Genomic DNA, 18,304 nt, shown 5'->3' with positions numbered 1-18,304 from the left:
GTCTCATAAAATGAAGGGAATTGGTAAGACATTTCATTTAAGTTGCACACAAAATGAGGGCCAATTATTTACCATTTAAGGCTCTCAATTTCAAAATCCATCCTCTCATCTGCAATGATTTGAAAAGACTTGACAGGTGAAAACAATAGTGGAAGCTCCATGAAGATGGCTTTCACCTGGGCTCATTTCCCAAAAGCATCATGAACTTAACCTTAACATGCTTTTGGGAAACTGGACCCTGGTCAGACCGGTGCACTGTACCAGGGACAGAACAGCTACCTGTGCCGGGTCCCTGGAACAAGTGGCCTTGACAGAACACACGATTGATAAGTGATGTTCTCACGTCTTTATAATGTCGGTTCATATAGGGGACATTTAGACCTGAGTTTAGCGTGTGTAAAATTGACTTTATTCCTATTTTAATGAACTTTTGTTATTCTAAATCACGTGGGGGAAATGCCAGTGCCAGCAAGGTCGGCATTTAGGTTGGAGAGCAAAGAAATGGAGGTGTGGCTGCTTGTGTCCACAGATATTTCATATTCTGACCTTGATTTAATTCCACTTTTATACACCACTGTGAATAAGGTCAAGAACCTGCCAGTTTTAAGAGGGAAAAGCATCTACTTATTATCTAACCACAATCTCCATGTACTAATTATATAAACTGATACTAGGTAGGTCAATGAGTAATCCATTTTAACCAGGGGATTGTAAATATAGGATAAATGACCATTCTTAAAGATCTATTTTACCTGGAGATTAATGTGAATCTAGTCATGGCAGAAAACTGACATGACAGGCAGGGCTATTTATGCCCTTTTCCTACAGTGAAGTATGAAATGCTGTGTCATTATGCAGAATCCTTCATATATGGTTTTATAATTTGTAGGGATTGAGAAGCAAACTAAATTGGATGACAAGGAAAGTTGCAGCAAATGTAACCTTTGTGCTCTCTAGAATGTTTATCATATGCCCGCCAACTTTTCCAGTTACCTTTCATTTGTAGGCTAGAGCATATGTTAAATATTCTTAGCCACAATCTGTAATAACCAGGTAGGGCAATATATTTAACAATTTTGTGTTCGTTCCCTTCATACGTATCATTCCATTACATCATTTGATTTAACCCACCTTTTATTTCTTTCCTCTGTAAACACTGACATCCTTGTGATTGAGAGTCGAGTAATAGTGAATAATAGTTCATGAAGGCCAAAAGCAAGTTGTGGTAAAAATCTAATCGGGACCTATAGACTTATGAATCATTATGGAGCTCAAACTGTGACTTGGCACTTGCCCTCACAGTTTAATGATCAGTGCAGGCAATTAGGGTATTATATTATACCAAACTATTATATAATTATGTAGGCATTAGGATTCATTCCCTAAAAATAAGTGTAAAAAGTGTTTTTACACATCTACCCATAGGTACTGAACGGAGACTAATATGTTTTCATGCCTATCTTTCTATATTCTAAACCATTCTCCATGGTTCTACATTCAAGTCTTGCGCTGATCAAACTCAAATTTAAAAAAGGTACACCTTATTTAAATGGATTGTTTGAGATTTAAATAGAAATAAAACCTCCCTGATCACAAATTGGTAGGACACCCAGTGGGTGTGCGCTGTTTGGGGTTTATTCAAACGTATTCCGTGTGCATAGGAAAGGCATACATTTCCTGATTATGAAATCGGCCCCATACACCCTATTCTCATGGTACCTGGCCTTGTACACTAAGGATGTCTTTTTAACCATTGATTTGTTTGTTAGTACAGTAGTTTACTGGCAAAGGGAACCTTTACAGAATTCTGATTATCAACGCTCTCTGGTGTTGGAACAGCGTAGCGGGTTAGTTCCATAACCTAAAAACCAGACTAATAGGTCATTCACAGTACAATCAAATAAACAATTCGACATTGTTAAAAACGCTACGGGAGACAAATCCTGCATACCATTAAAAGGAAGAGATGGAATCAAAGAATCTTGTCCTGAGTTGCATCCAATTTTCACAATGGTCCCGTTTGGTTGTGAAAGACAATTCACTGGACTACACATCTTTACCACATGACAAAATCAAAACGACAGCACACAAAATGCACAGTGAGGGAGCCATTTTTTTTAGCATTCTTAAATAATCAAGTATTTAAAACAAATCGAAGAGTAGGACTCCGATCCGTGGGTTTTTAGGGACTTTAGAGTTTGTTTTCAGCAGCCGAAGGAAAGCTAGCGGCAGGTAGCTATAGATTGCTAACTCGTTAGCGGGGTCAGTGCAGACAGCTGGTGTTGTACTGGAAGGAAGCCATTTGCACGCGACCCCGTAACCTTTGGACCTCCAGGTCGTGGAAGTAGTCGTCGTCGTCGTTCTGGACGATAATCTTCTGCAGCTCGCCTATCTCCCTCTCCATCTTGGAGCGCAGCTCCAGCTTCATCTTCTGAAGGGCCTGCAGAGAGAGAGACAAGCGCTTTAATATCCTGACCCCCAACACCGCATGAAGTAGTCACATGCTGAACCCTGAAGAAGTTCACCTGTAAAGTATGAGCATTTATCTCAATCTCCCCAGAAATGTGCAGACAAAGTAGAGGTACAATGTAGTAAATTGTGTGTGACTGCATTTACCTTTTCTTGGGCCTTCTTCCGTACTTGGATATCCTGTCTCTCTGTAGCGAGAGTGTCGGCCAATAATGAAAACTGAAAGATGGCAGAACAGCGTGGAATGAGCTTTCAGCTGTCCCGTTCTTTCACGTCAGTGCCGATGGAGGAACAGAGACGAGATCAGGAATCCGTTTCTTGGGTATTACTCTCCCTACGAACTCAGCATAGCGTGGTGTGTGTTCATATGAAAGAGGGTCGTGTGTTGGTTCTACCTGGTCCTTGTAATAGTTCTCCATAGATTGGATCTGGTCTCTGTGTTTTTTCTGGTGCTCCTGGCGCTGCTCCTTGGCGTAGGCCCTCTGCTCTCGGAGACGAGCCTTCTGCACCTCCAAGCCCTCCTCAAACGCCTGCTTAAACATCTGGAACACAACACACACACACACTTATACAACCAATCGTTACATGTGTTTGTATAGTCATTGTGTTCATGACCTGTTTCCTTTTGACTTTACAATGGAGCTAAATACATGACAATTGTGTCAAGTCTTCCCTTTAAAAAAATACATGGGGTGGAAAATGGAATGGAAAGTACAGTGTTTGAAGCGTTGAAACATGAAATTCGAGGAGCCTCTCAACCGTGTTGGGGATGGAGGCTCAGCGCGGCGTCACTAACTGACCCTCTCCTCTTTCGTGCGGGCCCTCGTCATGCGTGCTCGGAGCTGGACGTGGTAGTCACCGTGGTACTTCTTGGCCCGGGCGATCTGCTGCCTCTGCTCCTTCAGACGGTTCTGAGTCGACTTCTGTTGCTGGATACGCTCCTTAAAATCCCTCTGGAGGGGGAGAGGAGCGACACGGCTGTACAGTTAGAGGGGCTGTTTGTATTATTGCTTGGTGTGTGTGTGTGTGTGTGTGTGTGTGTGTGTGTGTGTGTGTGTGTGTGTGTGTGTGTGTGTGTGTGTGTGTGTGTGTGTGTGTGTGTGTGTGTGTGTGTGTGTGGTGTGTGTGTGTTTAAGAATGTGTGAGAGACATAGGACTGGTAATATATATATATGTGTGTGTGTGTGTGTGTGTCTAGCTTACATGTACGCTGAAGCTCGTGCATGTTTTTGAGTGGCTCACCAGGCGTCTGTTGTGTTCTTGCTCTTTGCGGATGATCTCCCCCAGCAGGTTGTGTCTCCTCTGAGCCTCTTCCACCTGGAGAGAGAACATTGACGCGTTAACGGGAGTAGATCGAGGTGGAAAAGTTGCAATGGTGAACCCTGGTCTCAGGGCTCCGCACTTAGACATCTGTTTTAACGTTACAGACAGGTAGGAGACTTGCAGAGATCCAAGCCAAGATAAGCTAAAAACATCCCAACTCGCCCTGTGGTTTATAGTGTGCTACAGCGCCCCCACCTGGCTGGTGAGTTTAGTGCGTGGGCCCTGCCTCTGGTTGTCCAGGGAGAGGGAGGCGTTGAGGCGGTCCACCTGGCCCAGCTGCTGCTGCCACATCCTGCCCAGGGCGTGGGGCGAGAGGTGCAGGTGGGGGAACTCCTCCAGGAGCAGGGGGAGCAGGTCGTTGTCCTTCACCTTCACTGGAAAACAGGGGAGAGGGAGAGAGAAGCACAAACGGTTAATATAGAGGGACAAATCCATAACTTGCACTTAAGACTAATGCGCAAATCCATATCAAGCTCTTTCTCCTAAGGCATATGTGGTTGTGAAAGGATTGAATAAATAGCCAAGGAAACATCCTCCATGTTAGTTTCACCGAGGCCAATGCTGTGTTTTTAGGTTCAGGGCAAGAGAAGGAGAGGAAGCCACTTTGTACTTTGATTAGATTTGAGTTGATACGGTCTCCATCTCCAGCTTGGGGGTCTTACTTGGTGGGGCTCTCCTGGTTTTGTCCTGTCGCCTGCGGCCCGGAGTCGGTTGTCTGGTCCTGGGGGAGCGGTGTCGGGCTGCTGTGGTGTACACTTGGGACGGTTTGGGGGTTCGGGGAACATCTCTCAGTATGGCCTCTCTGTACTCCCTCTCCTACAGGGCAAAAGCACACAGAACGTCTGCTGTAGATAATATTGGGACACACAGTCTATCTATCGCAGCCTCTGCCGGAGGGCTACTGTGTAAACAGTCACATGGTGTCTAAACGCACACACCTCCCCAGGGCTACAATGAGTAGGTCTGATGCTGTTTAAACACACCTCTCTCCCCCCTCCCTCTCTTACCGCCTCCTGTGCTCTGGTTCGTTCCATGGCCATAGCAGCCCGTTCTCTATCCTCGTACACTTTCAGCTCCTCCTCATAGGCTGTTTCCAGCTAGAGAGAGAGGTGTACACGCCAACTATGTTGGACCGTTCAACTTGTGTCTTTTAAAAAGGTGACCATCTTTATACTGAATGTGCGTTGGTCAATGTGATGATGTGGCAATTCCCTCTGACCTGGCAGTGTTTGTGATGGGGCTGTAGACGGCGGAGTTGTCGTCGGCGCGTACGGCCGACGGTGTGTCTCTGTGTGACCCCTCCACTCACCGCCTCTCTCACGGCGCCCTCTAGCTGACCTGAAAGGGAGCGGCGGGCCCGGGGAGGGGAGGGGGACAGGGAGCGGGTACAGGGGGGGTGTGGGTGCTCGCGGCGTACCTGGGAGAAGGGTCAGAGGTTAAAGTTTAAAGCCGAGGAAACGTTAAATCACAGAGTTGGTCAATAATGACTTGTTGTAGTTCTACATTCAGGCTAGTCAACTGTGCTTTTGTTGGAGAAGTGTGGTGCAATCTGGGACCGTATCCACAAAGCATCTCAGAGTAGGAGTGATGATCTAGGATCTGCCCATACAAATCGTATTCCTTATAATATTAAGGCTAAACTGATCCAAGATCTGAGATGCTGTATGAATACGGCCCCTGACGTGATTGAAGAGGTGGAGTGTATGTACCTGTTGGTCTCCTTGGGGGCCTGCGACACTCCATGATACTGTCACTGTGGTGAGACTGTTTGTCCTCCTCCTTGACCTCGTCGGGCTCTCTGCTCTCTCCTAGCGCTCTATTTAACATCTGACGAGTGGAAATACACACACACACACACACACACACACGTTTAAACCTAGATTTACATTGCTGAGATGCCGGGGGTGACACAATCCCAGCTCCCGACACCTTAGTTTCCCCCCCACACACAATTTAGCGGTGCGATGAATGGTCAGCCGGGAAGCACGCAAAGTGAAAGCACGTCGGGTGAGATGATTCTCTGGGTGAATGGGACTGGAAGGCATCCATCAGGCAGTGAGACGGCTCAGAACTCACCCTGTATCCCCACAATGTAAATATAACTTGACACACACGGTCATTGGACTAACCAGTAAGGTCCACATAATGACAAGTGCGTCACACACACACGAGTGTACCACTCACCAGGTCCAGCTCCTCTAGTCGTCGGGACAGCTTCTCAGACATGTGGTGCAGCTCCTGTTCTGCCTTCCTGTTTCTCTGTCTACGCCAGGAGAGAGGCTCCTCACAATCCTCCTCTAGTACCCTGCTACTGCTGACAGGAGAGAGGGAGAGAGGAGGGAGGGAGAGAGCGTGTGAGAGAGAGGGAGGGGGAAGGAGAGGGGCAAAAGGTAGGAAGAGTAGAGACAAAGGGTGAGGCAGGGAGGTGAATGTTAGATTGAGTGGCCTCTGTGTGTAACTAACTTAAGTGCATGTATATTGCTTTTCTCGCTATGCATCTACAATGCTATTCTAACCACCTCCCGTTGTGTTGTTCTTACCTGAGCCCCGTCCGCTCCCTGTGAGCCCAGCTGTCCTGCTGCGTGAAGGTCTCTTCCTCCTCATCTTCCTCAGTGTCCAGTGGTGCCCTGTCCTCCAGCTCATCCTGCAGGGTGAGGAAATGAATGTCTGGCTGTGTCTGGAATAGAACCCTCCTGGGACCCACACTGGTAGGCTATAGAGAGAGAGAAATTTGCTAAATAAATTCAACAATTTAGTCCTTAATTAGCTGTCAATTGAACATGCATTGGACATAAATTGGACATGCATTAGCAAATCATTAGATTTGAATTAGGCATGAGGTCGACTTCAACTATTGAATTAGCCCTCATTCGAGGCATTGTAACTACAACAGTCCAAAGGCCAAGCGGTTCGTCATGCCTTACTTCCTGCAGCTCCTTGGCCTCCTCTAGCCTGGCCTTGGTTTGATTGGACACAGACTTCTCACTCTCCACTACAAATGAAAAGCATGGAGGAATAAGAGGTTGAATAAGTCAAATTGATACATGGTTTGGAGGTGCTACACATTCATGCTGTGATGCATTGGACAGCGTGCGTCACCGGGTGAGTGGTTGAAGGCTGGCGAGCGCACTCCATTGGTAACTGTGTCAGCCACTGGCCTTGGGGACTGAAAAGAAAGAGAGAGAGATGGTCATTCATTAGACAGAGAAAAGGGGACAGACAAAGGGGTGGATGCATTTCCACTCAATGGGGCTGGGAGAATTCACAATAAAACTGTGACAAAAGAGAACCCGGTAGAAGGAGGAGTCTCAGTGGCTAGCTAGCACATGCTAACGACATAATCACGCAAAAGATGCACGGCGTTAACTACCGCTCCCGGGAAGGTCGTCTAGCGGTTAAGGTCGCTGGTTCGAATCCCCAGTCTGTCAATGGGCCCTTGAGAAAGGCACTTAAAACTAATCGCGCCTGTAAGTCTGCTAAATGACTCAAATGTAAAACAAGGCTAAGTGAATACAGTAGTAGTACACCGTCTTATCATTGTCGTGAATTACAACGAGAAAGACAGAAACGAATAGCAGTAGTGTGTACAGGACAATTTGGGTAAATACTTTATTTCATCCTTAACACAGCTCCTTACCATCACCTATAATGGTATATATGAGCTCAAGGGGTACACACACACACACACACACACACACACACACACACACACACACACACACACACACACACACACACACACACACACACACACACACACACACACACACACACACACACACACAGAGTTGAAGTCAGAAGTTTACATACACTTAGGTTGGAGTGACTAAAACTTGTTTTTCAACCACTCCAAAAATGTATTGTTAACAAACTATAGTTTTGGCAAGTCGTTTAGGACGTCTACTTTGTCCATGACACAAGTCATTTGTCCAACAATTGTTTGGCCCCATTTGTTAATGGAATAACAAGTGGAAAGTATTTGCCCCTGCTAGCGTGTCTGGACTTGCCATAGGCTTGCAGGTGGGATGTGACGTGAACTGTGAACTGTACTTGGCGGAGGTCACTTCAGAACGCGTTTCAGAACACAGTCGTTTGCTGAGAGCTTTGAAACACGGATTCAAACGGAAAGTTGATACTGTATTACAAAGCAACGAACAAGAGTTGAGCGTAATTTGAATTGATTCAGCGTGGATATATTTGACTAGATGGACATACCTGCGAGGTCCAAGCAGGTGCCTCCTGCTCCACTGCGGCCCCGCTGTCGAGACCGTTGGCTGGGGGAGACTGGCTACCCGAGCGGGGAGCTCTGTCGGGCCTGTGGGGGGTAGTCTGGTATGGGGGCTGCAGGGGGATGGCTGAGCACAGGGGCTCCCTCAGTAGAGTGGCCTGGGTGCCTGGCGTTCCCGGATCACCCGTGGTGCTGGGGCCCGGGGCTTGGGAAGAGGCTTCTGTTAGGGAGGGGTAAAATAGGTAGCTGTTAGAGGTGTAGATTTTGTAGGTCATGTCATGTTATAATAGGTTTATGCAGGATGATTGAACAAAAGGTTCAAGTGAAATATTCTTTTTTCTTTCTATCTGATTTGCCTCTAACTGGTTCACTGTTCTTCAAGTAGCATACAGTTCTGAATTATTTCTCTCAGATACAGGTCTGTACATTGTGGGGCGGCAGGTAGCCTAGTGGTTAGAGCGTCGGACTACAAGATCGAATCTCCGAGCAGACAGGGTCAAATTCTGCCGTTCTGCCCCTGAACAAGACAGTTAACCCGCTGTTCCTAGGCCGTCATTGAAAATAAGAATTTGTTCTCAACTGACTTGCCTAGTTAAATAAAGGTAAAACCCTAATCCTGTAAGTGGCTCTGGATAAGGGCGTCTGAATGCCATGCAAATACCTCGTACACCTACACATCAACTCGGTACAGGTACTCCCTATACTCCCATGTTATTTTTACTCATTGTTAATCACTGTGTATGTATTCCTTGTGTTTTATCTTTAACTCTGCATTGTTGGAAAAGGACCCGTTAGTAAGCATTTCACTGTTAATCTACACCGGTTGTGTACGAAGCATGTGACAAATAAAATGGGATTTGATTTGAGTCTGAATGTAAATCCAGAAAGACAAGAGGACATATTTTTCAGCATTCTATGTCATGGGCCAGGAACAGGCCTTCGGTTCCCGCCTACCTTCTTGTTTGGCCGTGAACGTGCGGGCGGAGTCTCCCAGGAGGATAAGCTCATTGGTCGAGCCTGTCTCCTCCGCATTCCAAGAGTGGAGGGAATGTTTGCTGCTAGACTGGACGGCAGAGCTGGAAGAGCAAAGAAACATTGTAACGTGACCGATGTATCACGATCAAAGTAAACCAAAGTAAAGACCACCCAAACAGTGGAAAGTGCATCGGTGTGTCTGGTTCGTGTGATACCAGTCCAAGTCAGAACGTGTTTCAAAACAGTGCATTGGGTTTCCTGGTTTAGGAACAGAGGTTTACGTCACCCACAATGACTCATTCAGCTTTGTTGACTTTCCAGCCAGCCTTTCTGTGCGACAGCCGTCGGAACAGGCTGAGGTGACATAGTGACGTCACCGATGTTTGTGATCCGTGTCCAACCTTAACATTCGCAGTTACTGTTGACATTTGTGTTGTGTGGTGCTCCCTGACTGGCTGTTGTGTCAACAGGATGTACCCGATGTACCGATGATGACATTTGAAGTGGTCCTGTCTGGTTCAGTCGGGAGACCATGGCATTTGCAATGCCAGAGTAGTGGGTTTGATTCCCAAGGCCACCCGTAAGTAAAATGTGTGCATGCATGACTAAGTCGCTTTGGATAAAAGCATCTGCTAAATGGCATTTACAAGCGTCTCGTCTCGTGACGTAGCGTCTTTGGTTGGATCAACAGAACAGGTACTCTGCTTGAACACGGAACTGAATCTGAAACCATGGAAATGTACATAGAAGCTGTAGCGTGGAAGATCTTGAAACACTCACTGCACACTAGAATACTGGGAGGCTCTCTCCATTAGGGACCTCTGTTCCTCTGTCTGGGGGACCACTGGCCCTGTAGGGCGGGGGGCATCCTCCACAGGAACACTGTTTGGTTCCTTGTCTGGAGGGAGGAAAAAGGGCAGGATTTGAAGAAGGGAGGAGAGAGAGAGTAGTAGAATAAGAGTAGTACAATAAGCACTCAGGACATAGTGATCCATAGACATTGGAGCTCCATGGACAGAGTAATGATCTAACCCCATTTCCAAAAGCTGAAGAGAAACAAACAACTGTTCTTGCCATGTCATTGTGAAAGTGCATGGAAGAGTTCATCGAGTGTGACAGTAACATTATCTGTAGTGACTCATGCATAGCCTATCCTACTAATTGGACATATCAACAGGTTTAAACTAGAGCCCCTCCGATACGTTATTCTGGATCCGATACAGCCGATATACTGTTTTATGCCGGGATTTTTTTTTTTAAGTGTTATTTTCCCACACTGTATCCGCATAAATTGCTATTCAAAAGAACAATTGTCCAAGAAATATGGTTCAAAATATTGATTTCTTACATTGTGAAATGACTGACAATGAGAATGGCTGCAAGTGTTATGGTAGGCATGAGATTCCCTTTTTTCATCCTATATATTGAATAAATCGGTTATCAGTGGAATTATCAGCCAATATTAACATAGCTGTAATAGGCCAATATCGGTCGATAATATTGGTGAACCGCGGTCTGTAGCGTCACAGACAAACATTCACAGCTCCTTTCGGATTCACGGCAAGCCACCAACCCCATCAATTTTGATAAACCAGCCTTTTTCACCAGAGCCTTCTTTCAATGCATGTCATTTCAATTTCCAGAGCTGATAGTCGGTCATTAAGTGTAATTGGTGTTTTGCGATGGGAGAGGGGGCCAGCAGACCACCATAGACGGACACAAAGGCTTGCGGAGCGCTGCCAATTGAATGGGCCAACCGCTTCCCGGTAATCCCAGAGCCAGCCGCCTCTAAACCGGGTTAAGAAAGGCCATTCTGTCCACTTCATGTGCGGGTGATCTCACCCAAACAGGGTTGTGTCTCAGTCAATGACACAGATTAGGTTTGAGGGGGATGGGGTGATATCAGATCAGGAAGAACAGGGGTGATATCAGATCAGGAAGAACAGGGGTGACATCCGGCAGGTCTTCTGACCTCAATAGGACTTCCTGGTTAAATAAAGGTTAAGCCTAAATGTAACAGTTGAGAGGGTAATGGAGTAAAATACGACTTTTGTGTCTACCTCCATTTTGTGACTCCTCTTCGCTGATCTGCTCGGTGAGATACTCAAGCAGCCCGTCAAAGATCTCCAGCAGGTTCTTGATGGACTCCTTGTCCCCTCGTACAATGTTCTCGCCTAGAGCCGGGGGAAAAACACATTAGGGACAAGCGATGAATCAGTGGAACTATAATCAACACCACATTGTTGTCCTTTAATTAGAACTAACCCGTCTGCATCTTTTTACGGTGAATTTTCCTCAACAAAGAGGCTTGTGTTTGCTCTGAACAAGGCTGTGCTTTGAAATCTAAACAGCAATTTAGCCAGAGACCCTCTGCTTGTAGCTAAATAGATCACTTGATTTTCTTTCAGCATTCATCATCTGTTCTCTCTGCTACCACACGGCAAGCAGTACCGATGCACCAAGTCTGGAACAAACAGGACCCTGAAAAGCTTCTAACCCCATGTATTAAGACTGCTAAAGAGTTAACCAATAGGTAGCAGGACTATCTGCATTGACCCGTTTTTGCACTAACTCTTTTGACTCATCACATACACTGCTGTTACTGTTTTAGCTATCCAGTTGCCTAGTCACTTTATCCCTACCTATATGTACACATCTACCTCAATTACCTCGTGTCCCTGCACAACGACTCAGTACTGTTACCCCAAGTTATCATTACTCATTGTGTATTTATTCCTCATTATTTTTTTTTCTCTCTACATTGTTTGGAAGTAAGCATTTCACGGTTAGTCTACACCTGTTCACGAAGCATGTGACAAATCCCATTTGAGTTGGTCAGGTGATTGACTGAATAGCTAGTGAATACCTAGGGAATAAAGGAGTAGTTACTAGTTAATTAACTGGTGAATAGTGAGTCAAGAGTAAGTGCCACTCACCTGTGATGTGTGAAAGGCTGATCTGAAGGTAGTCCAGAGCCAGAGAGTCGATCACAGACTGGACGTTGTGGACATCATCCTCCTGACTGCCCAGGGCGGCGATGTAGTCTACACACACACACAGTTCCAAATCACAGCCTCTTGTGCACTTTGGCCACGTACTAGCTCATTGACAAACACAGTCTTGTGTTGGCAGGTTTGACGATCATAAGTAGCACTGTGTGGCATTCTTGAAATTGTAAGAATACTCTCCTCTAAAGCTCTCAATTCCTGGTCTTAACAGCATGCAGCGCAGCCATTTTAAAAAAAAGAACTAACGTGGGATAGTTGATTAGGTCTAAAAAAACAACACATATTGCTCTTTTGGTGGGCATGTTTATTGTGCCATGTTTGGTGTAAACTTACCTGGGACTTTCTCTCCCAAGATGGCCTCATACAGGGCGACAAAAACATTGGCATTACAGTCCGTCACCTTTCTCAGTCTCAGGTTAAAGTGACATTTGCTAAGGATATCATTCGCCACGTCCACCCAATCTGTAAAAAGGACCATTACACACTAAATGCAGACCTTGAATTTATGAATAAAGTGCATAGTGTAGATCATACTTCTCGGAGCAGTGATGAACTAGATTACGTTAAAACTAAACGTGGCAGTAATAAAGCCTCTCCTGAAAAATCCAAATCTCAACCCGGAAAATGTTTAAAACTACCGGCCTGTATCGAATCTCCCATTCCTCTCAAAATGTTTTGACAAAGTTGTTAAGCAGAAACTCGCTGCTTTCCCGAAGCCAGATAATGCATACAAAACGCTCCAGTCTGGTTGTAGACCCCATCATAGTACTGAGACTGCATCGTGAAGGTGGTAAATTACCTTTTAATGGTGTCAGGCCAAGTATCTGTCCTCGTGCTCCTGGACCTTAGTGCCGCTTTTGACACCACCGATCACCACATTATTTTGGAGAGATTGGAAACCTTAATGGTCCCCAAACTTTTTATAGCCCCGTACCCCATCAAACATTCAACCTACAGCTGCATACCCCCTCTAGCAACAGGGTCATCACACTCTCAATTGTTGTTTTTTGCCATCATTGTAAGCCTGCAACACACACACACACACTATACGAAACATTTATTAAACATAATGAGAGTTGTCGTCACAACCCGGCTCGTGGGAAGTGACAAAGAGCTCTTATAGCACCAGGGCATAAATAATAAAAATCAATAATTGTATTCTTTATTTAGCCATCTTACATGTAAAACCTTATTTGTTCATCAACAAATGGTGAATAACTTGCCACAGGTTAATGAGAAGGGTGTGCTTGAAAGGATGCACATAACTCTGCAATGTTGTATTGGAGAGAGTCTCAGTCTTAAGTCATTTTCCACACACAATCTGTGCCTGTTTTATGTTTTCATGCTAGTGAGGGCCGAGAATCCACTCTTGCATAGGTACATGGTTGCAAAGGGCATCCGTGTCTTAACAGTGCAATTTGCCAAGGCAAGAAACTGAAAGCAGCCCTATTCAGAAATCTGGCAGTGGCTTCTGATTAAATTCTGTGCCGTTTGAAAATGTGAAGAATTTAAAAAATGTTAATCATATTTCTATTTGGCGTACCCAAGACGGCAGGGGTAGTCGTACACCAGTTTGGGAATATGTGGTCTACACGGACAAGTTTGTGCCTGGTTTAGATCTTATCTGTTGGAAAGATATCTGTTAATCTCTGTGGATGGTTTGTACTCTGACAAATCAATGGTAAGTTTCAGTGTTCCGCAAGCTTCTGTTTTAGAACCACTTTTGTTTTCATCATATATTCTATATTCACTCTCTGTTTCAGACACAAGGAAGTGGATGGCGCAAATGTTTTACTTTTAAATCTGCTTTATCTTGGATAGGTCGCAGTTTTAAATGAGAACTTGTTCTCAACTGGCCTACCTGGTTAAATAAAGGTGAAATTTTATTTTTATTTTTAAATACACTTGGACAAAACAGAGATGCTAGTTATAGGCCACAAGAAACAATGAGATCTGCCGTTTGATTTTACAATTAATCTTGATGGTTGTACAGTCGTTTCAAATAAAACTGTGAAGGACCTCTGTGTTACTCTGGACACCGATCTCTCTTTTTGTCACGCCTTGGTCATTGTATTTTGTGTTTTTGTTATTATGTTTGGGTAGGCCAGGGTGTGACATGGGTTTATATGTTGTGTTTTCGTATTGGGGTTTGTATTATTTGGGATCGCGGCTGATTAGGGGTGTGGTATAGGTTTGGCTGCCTGAGGCGATTCTCAATTAGAGTCAAGTGCTTATTGTTGTCTCTGATTGGGAACCGTATTTAGGCAGCCTGAGTTCGCTTTGTATTTCGTGGGTGTTTGTTCCTGTCTCTGTGTTGTAGTCACCAGATAGGCTGTAATTAGTTTCACGTTCCGTTCTGTTGTTTTTGTATTTAGAATTCAGTTATTTAATGTACCGCGATTTATTTCATTAAAGTCATGAGTAACCTACACGCTGCATTTCGGTCCGACTCTCTTCATTCAACAGACGAACGCCGTTACACTTTTGATGAACATATCAAGAATATTTAAGGGCAGCTTTTTTCCACCTTCATAAAATTGCAAAAATCTATCTTTTTGTCCTCAAATTATGCAGAGAAGCTAATCCATGATTTGTCACTTTCAGCTTAGACTACTACAATGCTCTACTCTCCGGCTAACCCGAAAAAGCACTAAATAAATGTCAGTTAGTGTTAAATACAGCTGCTAGAAACTTGACTAGAACCAAAAAATGTGATCATATTATTCCAATTCTAGCCTCTCTATACTGGCTTCCTGTTAAGGCTAGGGCTGATTGAGGTTTTACTGCTAACCTACAAAGCATTACATGGACTTGCTGCATTGACTTGCTCCTACCTACGGTCAAAAGTGACATGCCTTATTGTACCTAGAATATCTAAGCAAACAGCTGGAGGCAGGAGCTTTCTCCTTTTGAGCTCCATTTCTATGGAATGGTCGGCCTATCATTGTGAGAGACGCAGACTCGGTCTCAACCTTTAAGTCTTTACTGAAGACTCATCTCTTCAGTAGGTCCTATGATTGAGTGTAGTCTGGCCCAGGGGTGCAAAGGTGAACAGCAAGGCACTGGAGTGACGACCCGCCTTGCTGTCTGTGCCTGGCCGGCTCCCATCTCTCCACTGGGATTCTTTGCCTCTGAACCTATTGGGGGCTGAGTCACTGGCTACTCGTGCTCTTCCATGCCATCCCTAGGAGGGGTGCGTCACATTGTGCCAGGCTTTTTTCGCCATACTCGACTTGAGTGGGTCAAGTCACTGACGTGGCCTTCCTGTCCGGTTTTGCGCCCCCAAGGGCTTGTGCCGTGGAGAACTTCGTGGGCCATACTCGGCCTTGTCTCAGGGTAGTAAGTTAGTGGTCTGTTGATATTCCTCTAGTGGTGTGGGGGATGTGCTTTGGCAAAGTGGGTGGCATTATATCCTACCTGGTTGGCCCTGCACTGCGCCCTAGGACACTGCCTCAGGACTACCTGGCCTGACGACTCTTGGCTGTAGCCGTCCCCAGTCTACCTAGTTGTGCTGCTGCTCCAGTTTCAACTGTTCTGCCTGTGGCTATGGATCCCCCCCGATCTGTTCACTTCACGTGCTACCTTTTCCCAGACCTGCTGTTTTGGACCCTCTCTCCCAATCCCACTCCCTCTCTACCGCACCTGCTGTCTCGACCTATGAATTCTTGGCTATGAAAAGCCAACTTACATTTACTCCTCGAGTGCGGACCTGTTGCACCCTCTACAACCACTTTGATTACTATTTGACCCTGCTGGTCATCTATGAACACCTGAACATCTCGTAGAACAATCTGGCCTTAATGGCGGCCATGTACTCTTATCTCCACCCTGCATAGCCAGAAGAAGACTGGCCACCCCTCAGAGCCTGGTTCCTCTCTAGGTTTCTGCCTTTCTAGGGAGTTTTTCCTTGCCACCTTGCTTCTAAATCGGCATTGCTTGATGTTTTGGGCTGGGTTTCTGTATAAGCACTTTGTGACATCTGCTGATGTAAAAAGGACTTTATAAATACATGCGATTTGATTCAGTTTGTTGACAATGCACAGCAAAACTGCTCCGTTGGTGGCAACCATCCCAACATGATTGTTGACGTAATAGCAGCTCATTTGTGGGCATGCGCGGGCAGGCACAGTATGCTAGCTAACTTTACAGTTGCTAAGTTTAGAAATGTTAGCAACACCAACTACAGTGTGGTAAACTAGCTAATACTAACGCAAAGAACACTACTGTAGTTGGCAAACTGGCTATGTATGTTACAGTAGCTAGATAACTAGGTTCAAGAAAAGTACTGGATAATTCCTTAAATAGCCTATGTAGTTAATTCTCCTGATTGATATGGCTACAGTAACCACCAAATTAGGTGCAATTTCTTCTTAGTTGGCTAGTAGATTAACCGTCGCTACCTCGATTACCTCTCTCATCTTCTTGGGTTCCCATTAGGCAGTAACGAGCGCGCTAGCTAGCTGTGTGGTAGTCAGTCGAGCTGGCAACAATACTGTCTCCCTTGACCTCTGAAAATAGTTACTCGCATTGCTAGCTTGTAGCAGTACTTTTTCCAAATTTCGAGGTTAGCCACTCACTGATAAACCTTCATCATGAGAACAGAAATAAAAAAAGGTGCCGGGTGCCAACCAGAAAGTAATCGACATTTTAAAATGCAAATGTTTTCTGATTGGGTGGTAAACGGTTTCCACTAGTTACCCAAAACACAAAGTAAAAATGGATATACTGTAAAAATTCATGAAAACTAAAATTAGCTTTTTGGCCTTCATTTAAGGTTGGAGGTTGGCATGAGCTTGGCAGTGTGGTCAATGTTAGGTTTAGGTTTTAAAAATCACATTTTAAGAAAATACATTGTAGAAATGGGCGGGGTTTATGACTTTGTGGCTGTGGTAACTAGTGACGACCATGGTAAACTGGTACTTTGTTTCCGGAAGAAGCGTATAAACGATTGGGAAAATGGGTTCCTTGTCCTCTTTTTTTCTTTCTTCTAGTTATTCCAGTTGACTCTTCTGTTATTTTATAAGATAGCCCGGACAGACATTCGATAAAATAACCATATTTTTTATTAAAATATCACACGGTAGACAGGGTGTTCTTCCGAGTATCTGTCCTAAAGTTGTTCCAAGATTTTCTAAGCACAGAGGCCTATCATCGCGAGATTTCTGGGATGGCTAGAAAAGGAGAACAGGACTGGGTTTGGGAGTTTGAGAAGTCATTTACTTCTCCACTTTAGGGATTATTTTGTTCGATATTCAGAAAATAGCGACAATTGTCTGCTAACGAAGTAACTTTTTTTTTAAATGATTTACTTTTGTTAAATCATTTGTTTACAGTTTAAATGGTTTTTACAAATTTGATGTTTTTACAAGGAAAAGTAATTTTATTCATGGTTGTTTCTAATTGTTTTTAACATGTACTTTTTAAAAACAAATGTAAATGTACTATTCAAATGCCGTTTTTATGTGTATAAATTGATGTACAAAAATATATATGAGCTGTTTTTAAAGGAAATGTGGTAAAACTTTACCAAAATAGAAACATTGCCTGCTAGGGTGCATTTAAATTCTAATAGTTCGCCTTATTTCAATTTATGTGACAAAACAAGCAGTCATTGTAGAGAATCATTGTCCCACCGCAACAGTTTCATTACAGGTTGCACATTCTTTTGGGTGGGCAACATTGCTTTTGTCGACCAAACCTGGGTCTATGAAAAGTGATTCCTTAGTGATTTTTCTAGAAATAAAGGCATAATCTAGATTCGAGCCAATGTCGTAAGTAGTTGAACATGTTATTACTCCAACCTCTTGAAAGTGACAAACAGACACTTTTTCACTTTCGTAAAACAAACATTGTATATGGAAGGAGTGCCTTTCGATTTGACTGCCTGCACATGCGCAGTCCGTTAAAACGATGACGTGTGTTTCTGCGCATGAGTTTAGCTAGCCAAAGTCGCCAACAAGTGGGATCTGGGTTTTCTATTAGAGAAGCAGTTTCTGCCTGTCTTTGGTATCCATTATATGTTGACTGCATTAAAATGAACATTGGGCAAATTTGATTTGAAGATAGGTGTTCATTGCAAACGTTGGGGGTGATCAGGGTGATTTGCTTTTGTACATATTTGGTTCTCATCCATTTTTGGGGAAATTGTATTGTTGCTTCTTTCAGTAGACTATTGAGTAGAAGTTGTAGCGTTCCTGTGTAAACACAATGTTGCGTCTACTACCTGCATTCATTTTTTAAATGATTTATAAGTTGTCCATGTTGAATAAGTTAATACATCAGTACTTAATTTGTCTCAAGT

At 44.4% G+C, this 18,304-nt stretch overlaps 1 protein-coding gene across 1 annotated transcript; it reads right to left on the bottom strand.

The window, feature by feature from the left end:
• Nucleotides 1-1,563: 1,563 nt before the first annotated feature.
• LOC124016457 (centrosomal protein of 95 kDa-like) lies at nucleotides 1,564-16,775 on the bottom strand. The gene is made up of 21 exons (XM_046332033.1): nucleotides 16,413-16,775; nucleotides 12,337-12,465; nucleotides 11,932-12,039; nucleotides 11,056-11,169; nucleotides 9,776-9,893; nucleotides 8,975-9,096; nucleotides 8,008-8,240; nucleotides 6,892-6,958; nucleotides 6,717-6,784; nucleotides 6,333-6,505; nucleotides 5,977-6,106; nucleotides 5,502-5,619; nucleotides 4,934-5,209; nucleotides 4,800-4,879; nucleotides 4,455-4,608; nucleotides 3,988-4,166; nucleotides 3,712-3,786; nucleotides 3,270-3,422; nucleotides 2,865-3,011; nucleotides 2,617-2,688; nucleotides 1,564-2,440 (listed from the first exon to the last, which is right to left on the bottom strand). The coding sequence occupies exons 1-21, from the start codon at nucleotides 16,435-16,437 to the stop codon at nucleotides 2,264-2,266; spliced, it is 2,718 nt and encodes a 905-aa protein (XP_046187989.1). The 5' UTR covers nucleotides 16,438-16,775; the 3' UTR covers nucleotides 1,564-2,263.
• Between the last annotated feature and the right edge of the window lie 1,529 nt (nucleotides 16,776-18,304).

The sequence above is a fragment of the Oncorhynchus gorbuscha genome, linkage group LG26 (assembly GCF_021184085.1).
Source record: "Oncorhynchus gorbuscha isolate QuinsamMale2020 ecotype Even-year linkage group LG26, OgorEven_v1.0, whole genome shotgun sequence".
In the NCBI taxonomy this organism is placed as follows: domain Eukaryota; kingdom Metazoa; phylum Chordata; class Actinopteri; order Salmoniformes; family Salmonidae; genus Oncorhynchus; species Oncorhynchus gorbuscha.
This window is presented reverse-complemented; position numbering and strand designations above follow the sequence as displayed.

Coding starts and splice junctions, on each gene's coding strand:
- LOC124016457 (XM_046332033.1), bottom strand. CDS start 16,437: ATGGGAACCCAAGAAGATGAGAGAG. Junction 3,012..3,269: donor CCCGCACGAAAGAGGAGAGG/GTCAGTTAGTGA, acceptor GTTGTGTTCCAG/ATGTTTAAGCAGGCGTTTGA. Junction 2,441..2,616: donor GGAAGAAGGCCCAAGAAAAG/GTAAATGCAGTC, acceptor CTCTCTCTGCAG/GCCCTTCAGAAGATGAAGCT.